The sequence below is a fragment of the Pelobates fuscus genome, chromosome 8 (assembly GCF_036172605.1).
Source record: "Pelobates fuscus isolate aPelFus1 chromosome 8, aPelFus1.pri, whole genome shotgun sequence".
NCBI classification, from domain to species: Eukaryota; Metazoa; Chordata; class Amphibia; order Anura; family Pelobatidae; genus Pelobates; species Pelobates fuscus.
Genome location: NC_086324.1, coordinates 101,177,256 through 101,195,319, shown reverse-complemented (window position 1 = coordinate 101,195,319; position 18,064 = coordinate 101,177,256). Strand labels below are relative to the sequence as shown.

The window sequence follows — 18,064 nt, the reverse complement described above, 5'->3', positions numbered from 1 at the left end:
ATTTTCCAAACTTAATGTCTTCATTGCTAGGAAATTATAAGTGCAAAAACATTTTATATTATGGTTGGTTGACTGACTGGTTAGTAATTTATCTAGGAACTCTATTGAAAAGAAGAAAGAAGCAGGACACTGGCTTTAAGTGCATTTATACAAAGGAAACTGGTAAGATGTGTAACAGATTCAAGAAAGCAAACTGTGCATGTCCCAAGAACCTCTTTATGTATATGGATACATTAAATCAACACTGGATGACTGGTTTGCGCATTGTATACAACAACATTTATTGGTTTGGTGAATGTTTAAACAGAACACATGCCATCATTGTTCTTTTAAAAGAATATTTTAGTGCTCAAGATGTTGTGGACTACATTTCCCCTGATGCTTTGCCAGCATAAGGCTGTGAGAGCATTATGGGAAATGTCGATCACAACATCTGGAGTGACGAAGGTTGCCTACCCCTATTTTAGGAACTAAATTAAATTTAAAAAATGAGAAATGTTCATATGACGCAGTAAAGTGACAGCAGTCTGCGAGCCATTTGTATATTTCCACTGCTTTGATAAATTAGCGATAAATTAAATGCAATGTCTCTCCGAAGGTCCACTTGATCCTCTTCAATTCCCTATGAAATAAAGAGAAATAGAGCACATGTACTTAATTTATATTACATTGTAGTCATCACAAACAAAATAAGTTCACTTTATGACTTTAAGAGACAAATAATATGAACAGTCTGTTGCTGTATTAAGAGCCAGGAGAATTTTTTCCTCCAGGAACCAATATATTTCAACATATTTACTTTAATAATTCGGTCATTCAGTGGGCACACTCAAATAACATGTAATGTGTAGGTTATCAGAGAATAGCCCTGGGAGAAACACCATTGTGAATAATGTGCCTAAGGGATAGTTCTAAAACCAAAGTACATGAAGACATTCTAGGAGGCATTATTCAAAGCTCAGAATGTTGTATTCACATTAGCAAGAAAATACTAGGTTAAACATACAGAAAGTGAAATAAAAATTGACACAAAAAAATTGAAACAAAACAAAAGTAACAAATATATACATATACCTCCAGTTGAAGTGGTGGGAGCTCAAGGGCTTTCTGGTAATAGTGAATTGACAAATGAGTTAAGCCCATTTGGTGCAACGCACGACCAAGGTTGTAGAAGGTTTCCTGGCAAGGACCACGAAAGTCTAAGTATTTGTTAAGGAATGAAAATCCCTAAAATGTAAAAGAGTTGTACATCAGCTAATGTAAATATGCATTTGACTTGTTTAAAAGAAAATATTAAACATAATTATCAAAGAGATAGCAAAACCTTCACTTTCCATTCCATTGTAAGTTAGTACACCTCACATATATAGTATTGAGCTAAGCTTACATAATCAGTTCCTGAAGAGTGAGAACCATATTGATTGATAGTACATATTGCAATAAATAAGACAAACATCATAATAGAGGATTAAAATGCACATAAGCATTTGTCACAGACTTACACCTATTTTTCTAGTATAGAACAACACTACTCGTTTTAGCAAAAGAAGAGATAAGGGTATATGAATGAGACCCTGGTACACATCTCAAACAATTAGAAAAGTATACCCCTACACCCAAGTGATTCACAACCTTTTTTTCCACTTGTGTAACACTTGTTAGCCCATTTCCTTAAATTGTACCCCTCATTTTAGATGAATCTATGTAATTAATTTAATTGCTGTTTTTCAATGCCTTAGGCTCCCTTGCTTCTCCTCTGCCGCTGGCATCCCCTGCTTCTCCTTTGCCCCAGGTGTGTGTATGTATACACTGTGAAGAAAATTGACTTTATTTTATCATTGTCTTTTGTATTTGTGTGTTTCCCCCATTTACTGTCTGAATACTGGATATTAGTTCGGCAGTTTGAAACTACCGAACACCGACCACCCTCCTGGCTTGTTAAATTCAGAAGAACCGTCGATTAAGTGTTCCCTGGGTGGCCGTTGTTCGTATAGCCGAACGCCACGTGGAAAAGAAAACGGCAGCCATCTTGTTCGCACGAGGGGAGTCAGCGGGACTTGGTCGTCGAGTGTCTGGAACTAAAATCGGACACTGTACCTCACGACCCACCGCTGAAAACTACCGAACGCCGGCTTCTCCCACTTACTGAACAGCCAGAAGAGCGGCACTCGCTAGTTATGTTCGTGCAGACAAGGGGACCAATCGCTACTATGAGCCAGGAGGATCTATTCGGTATTTTGCCCGTTTTTTTTCCTTTTTCCTAATTGACCGACCGCACACGCTGAATTCGTGGAACTGTTTTGGGCAGGAGCCTCGTGTGTGGTCGGTAAAACATGACTTCCACACTTTTTAAGAACCCCTGAACCGATCTGGGTGAAATTTGGATATGTTTGTCCCCCAGATCAGGGCTATCAGGGGATACCTTGTGGGGAAAGGGGTGTTCTAACTTTTGGGGGAAAATGTGTGCCCTTTGCCTGGAGATAGTGGATTTATTCCTTAACTTATCTCATTATCTCCCAGGCAGTGCAAAACTGTAGAATGATTGGCTAATGTATTTGTTTGCTGTGGGAGGTCCTCTTATAAAAGCCAGCCTGTTTTCAATAAAGATCATTCCTGTTACACCCTTCATGAAGTCTAGGCTCATGTTATAATATTCTATTTGCTGGGGAGAATCGTCTTGGAAGCTGTATTCATCTCTACTATTCCTCTACTCCCTGCTGTAGCTATAATCACTTAGGCTCAGCTGTTGGGAAAGGAATAGAAGACTGCAGTACCATAACCACTGCAGGTCTTAACATACACATACTGCCAAACATGCATATAAACAGATACATACACTAACCCACATGTAGATACACAGATACAAACACTAAGACACATGCGGATGCACAGACACACAAATACAAAAACTGACAAACAAAATCACACCAAGAGACACAGATGCAAATACTGCCACAGAAACAAACACTGCCACACATGCAGATATAGACACACTAATACAAACACTGCCACACATACAGACCGATACAAACACTGCCACACATGCAGATACACAGATACAAACACTGACAGATACAGACACACAGATACAAACACTGACACAAATGTAAGATACAGATAGAAATACTGGCACAAATGTAAGATACACAGACACACACTGAAACACATGCAAACACACAGATACACACTGACACATGTAGACACAGATACACACATGCAGATGTACAGACAAACACACAGATGCACACATTGACACACAAATATAGATACACACTGATACATACAAATAGAAACAATGACACTCAAATTCACTTTGAATCCTAGTAATTCTCACTTTAGTGACTAACCCTGTGTGTATCTTAGGTATGGGTGAATTTCTTTGTGCAAGTATTTGATGTTACCAAAAATTCAAGACAACCAATAAGCACCATACCAGCTAAATAGTAGTGCTGGTATACACTGGTATGCAAAAAATAATTTATGCCCCTATAAGGATATCTAGTGGGGAAAAAAGAGTAAGTAAGACTGTGGCGTATTCAAATGAAGCATTACTTTATAAATGTATACTACTCCTTATTTGTTTAAACTGGCAACTTGTAAGCTAAATAGACAGAACATTTTAGGTACCTGTACTAACAGAGCATGCCTCTTTAACACAAACTTCTGTGATGCCATATGAACGAATGTCAGTCCAATACAAAGGGAATGCAGAGGATCATCTGATTGCATTCGAAAGGCTTGTACATACTGAGCTAAAAAAAAAAAAAAAAAGAGAAAAGAAAATGGATTTTGTCTCCATCTTTTGTGTTACATAAATTATAAATTAGTTTGCTCCATAAAGCCACTATTTTGACCCCTTCCTCCCAACTTAACCTATAACCTTGGAAAGTTGTAGATCAGACTTTGGCTTTATACAGTAGGGAGCTTACAGTTGAAGTGCCATAAAACTTCACTGTTGTCATAAAGCACTACTTAGGGATAAGGACAACAGTGCTGTAAAACCATAGTGCAGAGTTAAGTGAACATCAGCCACGTGGTTTGGTCAAAGCTATTTGCAGAAACTGCACAGCCTGAAAATTTGCAGTGTCTTATTTGTATATTTTAAATGCATTATCTTAATGTATACAAACACATAGGTCTACACCAGCACAAGGTGTAGCATGAAGAGCAGACCCCAGATCCCTTTACTTATGCAAATATATCTTAGGGTGAAAAGCTGCAAAAGACATTCCAAAAACTCCTGTTGTATTGAGGCTAATGGTAAATGTACTAAGCCGCTACTGAAAGCACAGAGAATTGTCTTAATTTATTTCTGGTCTCTGCATGACACTGCACAAATTACACAGCCTAATGATTTATAGCAAATTAGGCTTCTAAGGGTTTTATTTATTTTGTTAAACTACTCTATGGTTTTTTAAATATATATTTTCACAATTATGAAAATTATCATTATTAAAAGGGTTATTGTAAAGTTGTCAAATTTGGATTCAAACTGTACAACACTTATATTATATTATAAGTATAAAATTAGTGTGTAAACTAATTGACTGATTGTGTTAATGTTATCACCACTCAAAGTTGCTCTTCGTCCAAATTAATATAGAAGTCAAGTCACTGGACCATACAAGATTTGCTAATCATATTTTTTTCTTCACATAATATGAACAGTTGACATTTGTATGATTTCTAGGTTACTGCAACTAGCTTCTTACCAGTTACTTGGCAAATTAGCCTTGCAGGTTTGGTTGGTGAGCTAGGCAAATAGGGAGCTGATATAGACTGACGGGTCCGCCTGGCACCCAGGCTGGGTGTCTCCGACAATCACTGCCTCCTAGTACCTCAGAGTACTTCCAAGCGCTCCACCAAACACCATCAGCACTGTAGACCCATAGCCGCAGCTTGGCTGTAGTCTCGCTGTCCTCCACCCACCCTGTGGGTAGATCTCTCCTACTCCAAGGGTATAGCAGAATAGCTCTTACAAGAGGTAGTGATATAGCTGGTATAACTGTTCCCTACAATTTACAAGACGAAGCTCTGTGTTGAGGATGAAGTTGAACTGTTTAATGGCAGCCACAACTGGCCTTATATGCAAGTCCCCATGCAAGGGGTTTCCCATAACATATTCCAGGGGCCTGAGAGGGGACTGTGACAAAGTACACACTGTAATTGTGGTGGAAGCTCGGTAGAAATTAAAATTAGTAGGCCGAGATTTCCACGTGGCATATGTGTATGTTGGTGTATCAGTTAGTCAGTTACACGTAGCTAAGATACAATCAACAGTGTACTGAGCAAGTGCAGGAATGCAGAAACTGAAAACACTTCCCCCTCCTCCATTGTTCTGGGTGAGCCATGTGGTCTAACAGGTAAGGGAAGTTAGGCCATCTGAGCCCCGGTCGGTGAATCGAATAAAGATCTCTTCCTTCCTGAAGAAATCTGTGTCCACGTCTCTGTGCTTGGCTTCCGTCAGTTTCTCCGGTACCATAATTACATTGGCTCTCAGGACCAGGACACTCCCACACAAAACAGGATCATAGAAACATAGAATGTAACGGCAGATAAGAACCATTTGGCCCATCTAGTCTGCCCAATTTTTTTTTTTTTTATACTTTCATTAGTCCCTGGCCTTATCTTATAGTTAGGATAGCCGTATACATATCCCACACATGCTTTACTGTGCTAACCTCTACCACTTCAGCTGGAAGCCTATTCCATGCATCCACTACCCTCTGGTCCTCTTGTTGTGGTAGTTTGTCTTCTTTTAAATATAGTCTCTTATTTTAAACCACACTGACTGATGGATCCTAAACTTTCACCTACAGTAATATCTGATACCAAATCTTGATTTGTTAACACTAAATCTAGTATGGCCTCCTTATGAGTTGGCTCCTCAACGACTTGTTTTAGAGACAATCCCAGTAGGGAGTTTAGCATATGTGTGCTCCTTGCACAAGCAGCTGTTTTGTTTTTACAATTCCCATCAGGAAGATTAAAGTCACCCATGATGATAACTTCCCCCTTCATTGTCATTTTAGCTATTTCCTCAACTAGTAGATTATCCAACTCTTCTATTTGTCCTGGGGGCCTATAAATCACAGTTAAATACACGAGTTACTGTGTGATTACCAAATTATAACGTCACCCAAACGGACTCAATGTTCGCCTCACTAACTTTTATTAGGCTAGATTTTATGCTATCCTTCACATACAGGGCCACCTCTCCCCCTTTCTTGCCTTCCCTGTATTTTCTATATAAAGAGTACCCTGGTATTGCTATGTCCCAGTCATTAGTCTCATTATACCATGTCTCAGTAACAGCGACTAAATCTACATTATCAGTTGCCATTATTGCCACAAGTTCATGGATCTTATTCCCTAAACTGCGAGCATTTGTAGACATGACTCTAAGCTTATAATTTTTTAACACACTTGCTACAGGCACCTTCTGTCCTTGTTTTGGGGGGCAATTGGATTAATGTTTTATCACCCTTTTGCAACCCCCTCCTAGCAAAACCTCTGAACTGCTCACTGAGAACATTTGTTCCCTTTTGAGAAAGATGCAAACCATCTTTTTTGTACAGTTTATTTCCATTCCAAACAGAGCTACCATGAGAAATAAAGCCAAATCCTTGCTCCCGACACCATTCACCAAGCCACAAGTTAAAGTCCCTAATACGCATCCGCCTGTCGTTCTGAGTGTTATGCACAGGTAGAACTTCAGAGAATGACAGTGTGGAAGCACTTTGGCAAAAACTCTAAAAACTTCCTTTACCTCTGATACCTCAATGCAAGCCAAGTGTCACGGTTCTCACCACGACATCCAGACTGCCAGACGAGGTCGCCCCAGAGGTGCCCGATGGGAGATTTGAAACTGGGTACTTTGCAGTCCTGGGCCGGCTGTTTTGCTTCTGAGCCGCTATTCAGCTCTAGTAATTGCCTGAAGTATAATCTTGCCTTGTATTCAGCACTGGGGGTTGGACGTTATTCTGTGGCTGCTCCAACATTCTCAAGCACACCTGAAGCTGATGGCCTCATTAGCCAGGTATAAGACACTGCCTCTCCCAAAGGGCAGTGTCAGTTATTGACTCTGGTTCACGTATTGCTGTTTCGTGTTCCAGTGTTCTCCTGTTGATTCCTGACCGTGGCTTGTTATTTTCATGTATCCTGACTTCTGGCATCCTCTGACCTCGGCTCTCTACTCGTTTATCCTGATTTCTGGCACCCACTGACCTTTGGCTTACCCACGACAATTCTCCTGTTTATGTCCGTATCAGTACTGCGCCTTGGAGCATCATCCTGCACAGCCCCCGTGCACAGACTCACAGGCCACTCACCGTGGCCTGTGTTTAAGTACAAGGGTGAGCATATCTCTGCATACCAGACTCCCACTAAGGTAAGCCGTGACACCAAGCCTTTTGTCCCTAGATGGACAAGTACATCCAATTCCCCTTCCTGCTTTACTCGCTTAACAATATTACAAATACGTCTCCTGTCTCTGTGAGCAGTAGCTCCGGGAAGACATCTCACAAGACCACCATTGTCCATCTCTACACCTCTTATTATAGAATCCCCCAACAACAACTGCTTTTTATTAGGCCTCACCACAGTCTCCAAGCCTGTATCCACAACACCACTACACTTGGTACCGGAGCCGGTCTCCACAACACCACTAACCTCAGTCTCCATAACACCATTACACTCTGAAAGTGCAGAAAATAAATTATGTAGAGCAACAGACTGTGCAATATGCCTTTTATCCACAACTAAGTCTACCAGATCCTACAGTGATCCATCTGCCATTCCTAGTATGTCTCTGTGGCAGTGGCTTTGCAGCAGTTCCAGCCTGAGTTTGTTTACCAGATGATTTACAAATCTCAGACTTCAAAAATACAATCTCCTGCCGCAATATAGAGAACGGTCTACAGATTAGACATCATCCAAATCTCCAAAAAGTGGAACGTGAAACAAATGCATAACAACTATTACACTGATAAGTCTGCCATTTTAATAAGGTGAATAATTTAAAGCAAACAAATCTTAAAAAAATGTTGTCCTCCTGAATACCTCAGATTACCTCCAGTTTATATTATTATTATTCTATTATTTATATAGCGCCAACAAATTCTGTAGCGCTGTAACATATCCAGAATATCTCCAATCACACACTTTATAGCAGCACTTAGAAGCATCTGCCAAGCTCTATTAGCCAAGCTAATATCTACAACCCTTATATACACTCCTAAAGGCACCACCCACCCTGTGCCTGAGAGATAATTGAGTCAGGAACTGTACTAAACTCAATTATCTCCAGGCATATAAAACATTTTACAATAACCCGAAAGTACCCCCAAAACACAGGGAAATCCCACAAAAATCATATCCCTGACAGACCTGATCTGGGGGACCAACATATCCAAAAATCACCCAGCTTGGTTCAGGGGTTTGGGATTTCCATGGAAGTCATCATTTTGACCGACCATGCACATGATCCTATGCCAAAAACAGTTCCAGGGATAGGAGTACAAAAGTACATAAATCACATAAGTTTTTAAATGGCCTATAGTCTTTTGGCAGGAGGCTGGCAAGCAGGCCCCTCCAAGAAGACGTGGCAGAGGCATTTCTGCCACATAGACTAACTGTCTACTCCCAGTCTCTATGAAGGAAGGATAGGAAAAACAAAAAGGGTGGTGGGGTATGTTTGTATGTCAACCATGAGTTAAAGTCAAATATTAGATTTGTGGAGTGTGACAAGAAAAATGCAGAAGCTTTATGGGTAGATATCTGCTTGGGGCAAACAAAGTGAAATCAATTATTGGTTGGGATATGTTATAAACCACCTAATGTAAATATTAATAAGGAATAACAGCTGTTAGAGCAAATTGTGAAAGCTGCAAATCTGGGTGACACGTTAATTGTTGGAGATAGATGGACTAGTACTTCAGCAAGGGGAATCAGGTTTTTGAATGTGTTAAATGACACCTCCATATCACAACTGGTACAAGCACCAACTAGAAAGGATGCTTGTCTGGATCTCGTTATAACAAACAATGTTGATTTTTTGACCAACATTCAAGTAGAGGAGCATTTGGGAAATAGTGATCACAATATGTTAATTTTTAAAATAAACTTAAAAAATCTAAAGCATGTGTATACGGGGTATACTAAAACATATATATTGTTTTAAAAGTCTAATTTCGATAAGATTAGGGAATCTCTACAACATATCGACTGGCATAAACTCCTTAGTGAAAAAAACACTGAGGATAAATGGAAACTCTTCAAACAAATATTAGAAAGGTACATTTCTCAGTATGTACCATTGGGTAATAAATATAAAATAAATATAAAAGAAACAAATTGAAACCAATGTGGCTTAGTAGAGAAGTAAAACAAGAGATTAAAAATAAGAAAAGGGCATTTAAATCGGACAAATCAGAGGCATCCTATATAAGATATAAGAAAGCCAATAATGCTTGCAAAAAAGCAATTAAAGTGGCTAAACTAGAAAATGAGAAATTAATAGCCAAAGAATGCAAAACCAACCCCAAACATTTTTTAAGTACGGCAATTCTAAAAAAAACAAAAAATTAAAGTGTAGGTACACTGGAAACAGAGATGGGTCTGTTAGTTAATGAAGACCAGGAAAGGCAAAAATTTTAAATAACTTTTTCTTCCGTAAATATTAATGAGGATACTATGGCAAGAGATATGCAAATGATTGCTGCAAAAAACTTGCAGATAACTTGTGATTGCATGACTCGAGACAAAGTGCTACAGCAGTTAATGAAAACTAATGTAAATAAAGCTCCGGGGCCTGACGGTATTCACCCACGAGTACTTAAGGAGCGGAGTTGGAAAATAAGTGAACCTCTGTATTTAATTCTTTTGTTTCAGTTATTGTACCGGAGGATTGGAGGAAGGCAGATGTTGTTCCTATATTTAAAAAAGGTCCAAAATCCTTGCCTGGAAATTATAGACCTGTGAGCTTAACTTCTGTGACTGGGAAAATATTTGAAGGGCTATTAAGGGATAATATTCAGGAATTCATTGGGAAGAACTTTGTTATTAGCAATAATCAGCATGGTTTTATGAAACATAGGTCATGTAAAACTAGACATAGAATTGTATTCTATGGAGAAGTAAGTAGAAGTATAGATCAGGGTGTTGCAGTGGATGTGATCTACTTGGATTTTGCCAAGGCATTTGATACGGTTCCTCACAATAGGTTAGTCTTCAAACTAAAAGAAATTGGTCTAGATGAATATTCTTGTTCTTGGGTAGAACATTGGCTTAAGGATAGAGTACAACGAGTTGTCATTAATGGTAAATTTTCAAGCTGGACAAAAATGGTAAGTGGTGTCCCTAAGGGTTCTGTATTGGGACCGCTTCTTTTTAACATATTTATAAATTATCTTGAAATGGGCATTGAAAGACATGTTTTAGTGTTTGCAGATGACAACGCTTTGTAAAGTAATAAAATGTGAGCAGGATATTGCTTTTCTGCAGAGGGATTTAGATAGATTGGGGGACTGGGCACTAAAATGGCAGATGAAATTTAATGTAGAGAAATGCAAAGTTATGCACTTTTGGGTCAAGAATGCACAAGCAACTTACACCCTAAATGGTAGTGAATTAGGGGTAACCACACACGAGAAGGATTTGGGAATTGTTATAGACAACAAATTAGGTAGCAATATGCAATGTCAATCTGCAGTTGCTAAGACCAGTAACGTTTTGACATGTATAAATAGGGGCATAAATTCTCGGGATGAAAATATAATTTTGCCTCTTTATAAATCGCTGGTAAGACCACATCTTGAATATGCTGTGCAATTTTGGGCACCTGTTCTAAAGAAAGATATCATGGCACTAGAAAACGTGCAAAGACAAGCTACAAAATTGATACAAAGGAATGGAGCATTTTAGTTACAAAGAAAGGTTAAAAAAAATTAAATATTTTAGTTTGGAAAAACGTTGCCTCAGAGGGGATATGATAACATTATACAAATATATTTGGGGCCAGTACAAACCATTATCTGGAAATCTATTCATAAACAATGTTATACATAGGACACAAGGTCACGCATTTAGGCTGGAAGAAGGGAGATTTAATCTAAGGCAAAGAAAAGTTTTTTTTACAGTAAGAACTATAAGGATATGGAATTCTCTGCCTGAAGAGGTGGTTTTATGAGAGTCCATACAGATGTTAAAACAGCAATTGGTTAAATACTTCAAAAAACATAACATACAGGGATATAATTTCTAATTAGTGGGATAATGGCTGCTTGATCAAGGAGATATCTGACTGCCATTTTGGGGTCAAGAAGGAATTTGTTCCTAGTTTGTTGCAAAATTGGAAGCGCTTCAGACTGGGTTTTATGCCTTCTTTTGGATCAACAGCAAAACCATATCGGAGGAAGGCTGAACTTGGCTGGACGCAAGTCTCTTTTCAGCTATGTAACTATGAAAGGTAAGTTTCTAACAAAGCTACTGCCAAATGGGACACTAGCACTAGTAGTTAGTGATTTTACATATGTTTCTATTGAAGTTATATTTTGTTTCTGCAAAATCAAATAAAAATAATAAAGTCTATCTTGTGAGCATTAAAAGCAGATGAAATCCTTACCAAGGGCATGTTTGAAGCTTCCAGATACAAATGCATTGTGGCCACTAAGAACACACAAAGCAAGATTATCAGGGTTTTTAAGCATCAGTCTTAGACAAAATCGGTGATGCCTTACGTCTTGAGAGTGCATTGTGACTTGATTGAAGATATTCCAAAGCTGAGGTTTGTTTACATTTTCCATTAACATTATTCTTGAAAGAGACAAAATACAGATATAGTAAATTTATGGGTATATTGCAGATTTTATACTTATAAATACAAAAAGTTTTGACTTAAAGGAACACTATAGTCACCTAAATTACTTTAGCTAAATAAAGCAGTTTTAGTGTATAGATCATTCCCCTGCAATTTCACTGCTCAATTCTCTGTCATTTAGGAGTTAAATCACTTTGTTTCTGTTTATGCAGCCCTAGCCACACCTCCCCTGGCTATGATTGACAGAGCCTGCATTAAAAAAAAAAAAAAACTGGTTTCACTTTCAAACAGATGTAATTTACCTTAAATAATTGTATCTCAATCTCTAAATTGAACTTTAATCACATACAGGATGCTCTTGCAGGGTCTAGCAAGCTATTAACATAGCAGGGGATAAGAAAATCTTAATTAAACAGAACTTGCAATAAAGAAAGCCTAAATAGGGCTCTCTTTACAGGAAGTGTTTATGGAAGGCTGTGCAAGTCACATGCAGGGAGGTGTGACTAGGGCTCATAAACAAAGGGATTTAACTCCTAAATGGCAGAGGATTGAGCAGTGAGGCTGCAGGGGCATGTTCTATACACCAAAACTGCTTCATTAAGCTAAAGTTGTTCAGGGGACTATAGTGTCCCTTTAAAAAAAAAATAAAAGGTAACGTAATATCAGTCTGTTTTTTGCATTCAAAGGGTTATGCTTAAATAAAATACAATGACAGTTCTACATTAAACCATTACTACTTGGGGGGGGGGGCGTGGCTTGACGCCGGACGAGAATGGCCGCCTAATCTTCTCGCTCCGCTCCTGACTGCACCAAAGCACAGCTAAACAGCACTACCTGGCACCCATGGGACGCACCAAACGAGCCCAAATGACCCCCTCCACACCGAGAACACAAGGGAACAACTCGCATCCCTCGATTAGAAGTTACATGCACACACCGGGCGACTTCCTCACGCAAGATGAGGCGTCCAATATGGCGCCTTCCTCACCGAGCTCCACGCTATCAGAAGAAGGCCCCGGCACAGGACTTAGCGGGCCTGCCCCGCCGGCACCAGACTGGTACGCTCTGTTTGCGTGCCTACCCAAAAAGGAAGACTTCCATTCCCTCCTAGAGGAGGTTACAACGACGTTGCGCACAGAAATTTGAGCCCTTGGTACCTCCCTTACAGCATTGAAGACCAGAGTGCAGGGCCTGGAATCCCGAAAGCCTAACTTACACTGCCCCGCAGTCATAACTACGAAAGCACACGCCAAACAGATACAGATCTACCTCATCACACAGCATCTACCTCCGGCCCATACACCAGAGGGTCAAACCTGCCGGAGAAACAACATGGGAGATGTAACGGATCACCTGGCACCCCGACTGGGTACCTCCGTTGATGGATGCTCCTAGCGCTTACAGAGGGCTCCAAGCGCTCCACCAGACACCACAACCACCGTAGACCCCACGAACCGCCGCAACTTGGTTGGGGTCTAGCCGTCTCCTACCCACCCTGGACCTACGACAAGGCTCCAGTGGGTGAACCTCTCCTCTAAGATAGTGAAGCAGGAACAGGCTTTTAAAAAGAGCTTAGAAGTGATTATACAAGGGAGCATGCAGAGCATAGCAATCCCTTTTAGTGATATACAAATTCCCCCAATAAGAGACAGGACTCTAGATTGAGGGTGAAGAAGAACTCTGATGTTTAATGGCAGGTACTCTGCTTTTATGCAGTGCTCCCCTGCAAGGGAGACGCCCACAGGCAATTAGGCATTAACCAATCACATATCGGTTACATCCCACATATTCCCTCCCCTCTGCTTGGGAGATAATTGAGTTTCTTACTGTATCTACTCAATTATCTCCAAGCTAAAACTTATAAATTTTTATAACTCAAAAACTATACATCCAATCTTCATAAAAAACACATATTAATAATTCAGCCAATTCCATCCAGGGGTTAAAGAGTTAGCTGGAAGTCCTTTATGACCGGTCGGTCTATTTCTGCCGTGAAAAGTAACAAAGTCCCATCCGAAGGCGGCGTTCGAATCGTCAAACTCACTTCGACTTTTGTCGAAGTGGAACCGGGGTTGCGTTTTAGCAGTGTTCAATAGTATAATGGAGGGCTATTTTACACCAAAATGACAAAGTCCGTTCGAATGTGTGTTCGAATCTTCGAACGGGACTTAGCCTCCAGCCGCAGTGTCGAAGGGTAGGGGAAGGTACATATAACCGCGTTCGACTGGATTAAAATGGCCGCCGCCACGTGTTCGACTGTCTAATGGCGTCCACTTCGAAGTGCCAGTTTAAAAGTACAAACCCTTTAATTGTACAACACAGTTAAAGGGTCAGAAACAGTATACCAAGATCCATTAGGTCCAAATGCAGTTCTTAAAGGGCAATACATCCCAGGGCAGGAGGCTAGCAATCAGTCCTCTCCAATGCCCAGTGGCAAATGGCAGTTTGTCACAGGAGACACTTCATCGAGAGACTTTACTCTACTATTGCCCAATGTGGAACACGGGCCCCGCCCCATTTTTTTTTTTTTGCTGTTGCTCACCTGCTGAATTATTGCACTTGCACCACTCGCCCACCTGGGGACCAAGTGCAACAGCAACACACTGCCACGCACGACCACAAAACACCTTGCCCTGGACAACCCAAGAGCCATCCCGCTTGTTAAGGACAACCAAGCATCACCAATATGACCACCAGCAAGTCTGCCCGAACATCTCTACCGCTACAGCCTCTACATGAGCTGCTCTACACTGGACTGGACTTACCCCCCCCACGATGGAATGGGTTGCTGACTCCAACTAAACACGTTCCAACACTGTCTGTGAGTCCCCCACCCGCAAATAACAGAGGACTGACACTATGGTACCACAATGGACGCTCCCGGGGGGAAAACAGAAGAAGAGAGAGACCAGAAGTGGAAGTACAACCCAGGGGACCACAGTCCCTCCAGACACGTCACCAGCCACATACACTACATAGGATAACACACACAGAGACAGGCAGGGCCGCCACCAGAAATTTTGGGGCCCCTAACTCAGCTCAGGGTCTGGGCCCCCTGGGGCCCACCTCCAAATACCGCCCACTGGGTCCGCCTCCAAATACCGCCCACAGGAATACACACACACAGACACAAACGCACACACTGATACAAAAGGACACAGATACATACTAACAGACACACATACTGAAACAGACATACACGCATACAGGCATACATACTGACACACACATACTGAGACATACACACAGGCATACAAAGTGACAGACAGACACATACTAACATACATACAGACACACATGCAAGAGGACATAAAGACACATACATACATACACCCAGACACACTCATACATACAGACACTGACATCCATACACACATACATTCATAATGGCATACAGACATACAGACAAACATTCATAATGGCATACAGACACATACATACACACAGACCTACGTACATAATGATATGCAGACATACATTCATACAGACATACATATATACATATATAATGACATACAGACATACATATATACATACATAGACATGACAGACACACACACAAACAGACAGACAGACATACACAGCTCATTTTCCAGCCACCCTCCTGTCTTTTACCTTTTCTTTGCAGGATGATGGGAGTCGGCGCTGCTCCCTCTTCACGGCTGGGCGCGCGCGCGCTCCTCCCGCGCGGAGTGAGCTGGGAGGAAGTGACCACTTCCTCCCAGCAGCACTTGTGGCTGCTTTTTTTTTTTTTTTTTAAAGGGGCCCGGTCGCACTATACAACGGCCACAGCGCTGACCCCCCAGGGCCGCCGGGCCCGTGACAACTGTTATGGTTGTCACCCCCTGATGGCGGCCCTGGAGACAGGAGCCAATCTCCACCTCAAAAGACACACACTCACCAACATGACATGTAGCTCCACACCACACACTGTCGACAACATAGAGACGCAGACATCAGAGAGACGGGACACTTGTGCTCTGCCTAGCAATGGTCGCAACGTTAAATCTGTGTAAAACTTAGGATAAAGTTACTTGTCTATGCTTTGATATATAACCTATAGGCGCTGAACCGAAAGTGAAAATGCAATGTGTAACCAATTCTTAATACTAAGACTGTTAGCTACCAGAGAGGACTAAACACAACTCCAAGGGTCCTTCAGGTGACTGAACCAAAACACGACCTTGATAAAAGACTAGGCATATCGCCACGAAATAGGACTCTGACCCAAAGACAAACCGACCAGTTGCAAACCTTACCGTACCAATTCCACAGACAAGCCGTACAAAATTGCTACCCTACGATAGCACCAGACAACACTAGACACTCACTGACCTACACATAAATGAACGAGAGACGAAACCTCTAACACAGAGGGCACCCCAGCCTATACAAGACAGTTTAAGCTAAACCCGGGACATGGTCAAGTTGGCATTATAGTTCCCCCCCCCCTACCTCACTAGGTATCCCGAAACCTCGAATAACACACATGACGCAAACTCATGACGAACAACACTGGATGACCCTCACACCACACGGACACAGTTATATTGTTTAAACGGTTTTGAATGTTACCAATGTTTCCTTTGATAATGTTATGCATTGTGTGCTCATAACTTATATGATGTTCTCCTTTAAGCCCCTAGCTTACTTCTACTACGTGTATTTCACGATAGGAACCATAGGGGGCCAACACAGAAGCCCGCTCACACACACCATAGACCGTCTATACGGCCTTACCCTTGATGGGTGCCACATTACTTTACACCTCCAAACTAAGGAGCAGCGGGGGCCGTAAGTGTAACAACTGAGCCACACCGCCCAACGAGAGGTCACTAGTGGGTGACCTACCCTCCCTCTGACGCCACCAACCCCGGGTTTGCTGCCAACAACCTGCTGGGTGGACACCGGGGACAACACCCCTAGACTCCCACCTAACAGCAGCACATTACCCCTAACGGCCATTGCCCCAGCGACTTGACAACACCCATACTTGCTGTTCTATACCACGTGCTTCTATAGCCTCTATCCCCCCTCTTTCACCCCGCAGACCTCCCCCTTTCCTCCTCACCTTCACCTGCCCGTATCTCCCCTCACCCTCGACCATCCCACTCCACCGACTGGTCCGACTCGGGTGGGACCCCACAATATGGGCTTGCCCCCTCCCACTCCCCACGCCCCCGGCATGGGCAGATACAACAGAGACAGCCTCAACATCTACACGATCAATGCGAGGGGCCTCAACTCCCCACATAAACGGGCCAGAGCGCTGCGAGAGATCAAAGCGCTGGGGGTGTCGATAGCCTTTTTCCAAGAAACCCACTTCCCGCACCCCAGGCACCAAAATTCTCTAACAAATACTACCCTACCGGCCACTTCGCACACATTCCCTCAACTAAATCCAAGGGAGTGGCCATTCTATTTTCAGCAGACATCCAGTTCTACCTGGAAGCAGAGGAAAAGGACACAGAAGGCAGACACCTCTTGCTCAAAGGAAAAATAGGCGACTAAAATCACACTCGTGAACTTATACCTCCCAAGTACGGGCCAGAGGCCATTCCTGGCCTCTGCCCTAAAAACCCTAGAAACATTTGGAGAAGGAACCGTCATAATCGGAGGGGACTTCAATGCCCCCCTGGACCCCAGAATGGACACATCGAAAGGAACGTCCACGATACCGGACCACGTCCTTAGGGGAATGAGGACCCTCCTCTTGAACTACCAACTCGCAGACTCCTGGCGCATCCTCCACCATGCAGACAGAGACTACACCTACTACTCAACACCACATAGATCCTACTCAAGGATAGATGACTTCTTCACCCAACACAGAGACCTAGACACGCTGATAGCTGCCCGCATAGCGCCCATGACCTGGTCGGACCACGCACCAGTGATCCTTACCATCGAAAACCCCAAGCCCTTCAGATCGCAATGGACGTTGAAATTAAATGAATCCCTCCTAGAGGACCCACTAGTTCAAACAGAAATACGTACCGCCCTAGAGCACTTCTTTCTCACCAACAAGCCACCTGACTCCACACAGCCCACTATCTGGGAAGCACATAAATGCCAAATGACAAAAATGCCACGTGCAAAAGATCTCCATGGCAGGGAAAACCATGCTCACACCAAAAGCCATAGCCGAGGGCTTCCAACAATATTACTCCTCCCTGTACTGCTTACCCCCAAACACCTCACGCGCAAACACTACAGAGGAGACCTTCGCAGCACGCCAGAAAGCAT

General features: G+C 42.1%; 1 protein-coding gene across 3 annotated transcripts in view; it reads right to left on the bottom strand.

Annotated features, from left to right (window-relative positions):
• Positions 1–256: 256 nt before the first annotated feature.
• GTF3C3 (general transcription factor IIIC subunit 3) overlaps positions 257–18,064 on the bottom strand; it is a 189,507-nt gene continuing 171,699 nt past the window's right edge. Inside the window, exons 16-19 of one of the 3 annotated variants that reach the window (XM_063430190.1) lie at positions 11,624–11,814; positions 3,628–3,752; positions 1,075–1,227; positions 257–622 (exon numbers count right to left, since the gene is read on the bottom strand). In XM_063430190.1, the coding sequence (XP_063286260.1) occupies positions 500–622; positions 1,075–1,227; positions 3,628–3,752; positions 11,624–11,814 (592 nt within the window). In that variant the 3' untranslated portion in view covers positions 257–499. Of the gene's footprint in view, positions 623–1,074; positions 1,228–3,627; positions 3,753–11,623; positions 11,815–18,064 lie in introns of those variants that run through there. The other 2 variants (XM_063430191.1, XM_063430193.1) reach the window with 2 other exon arrangements.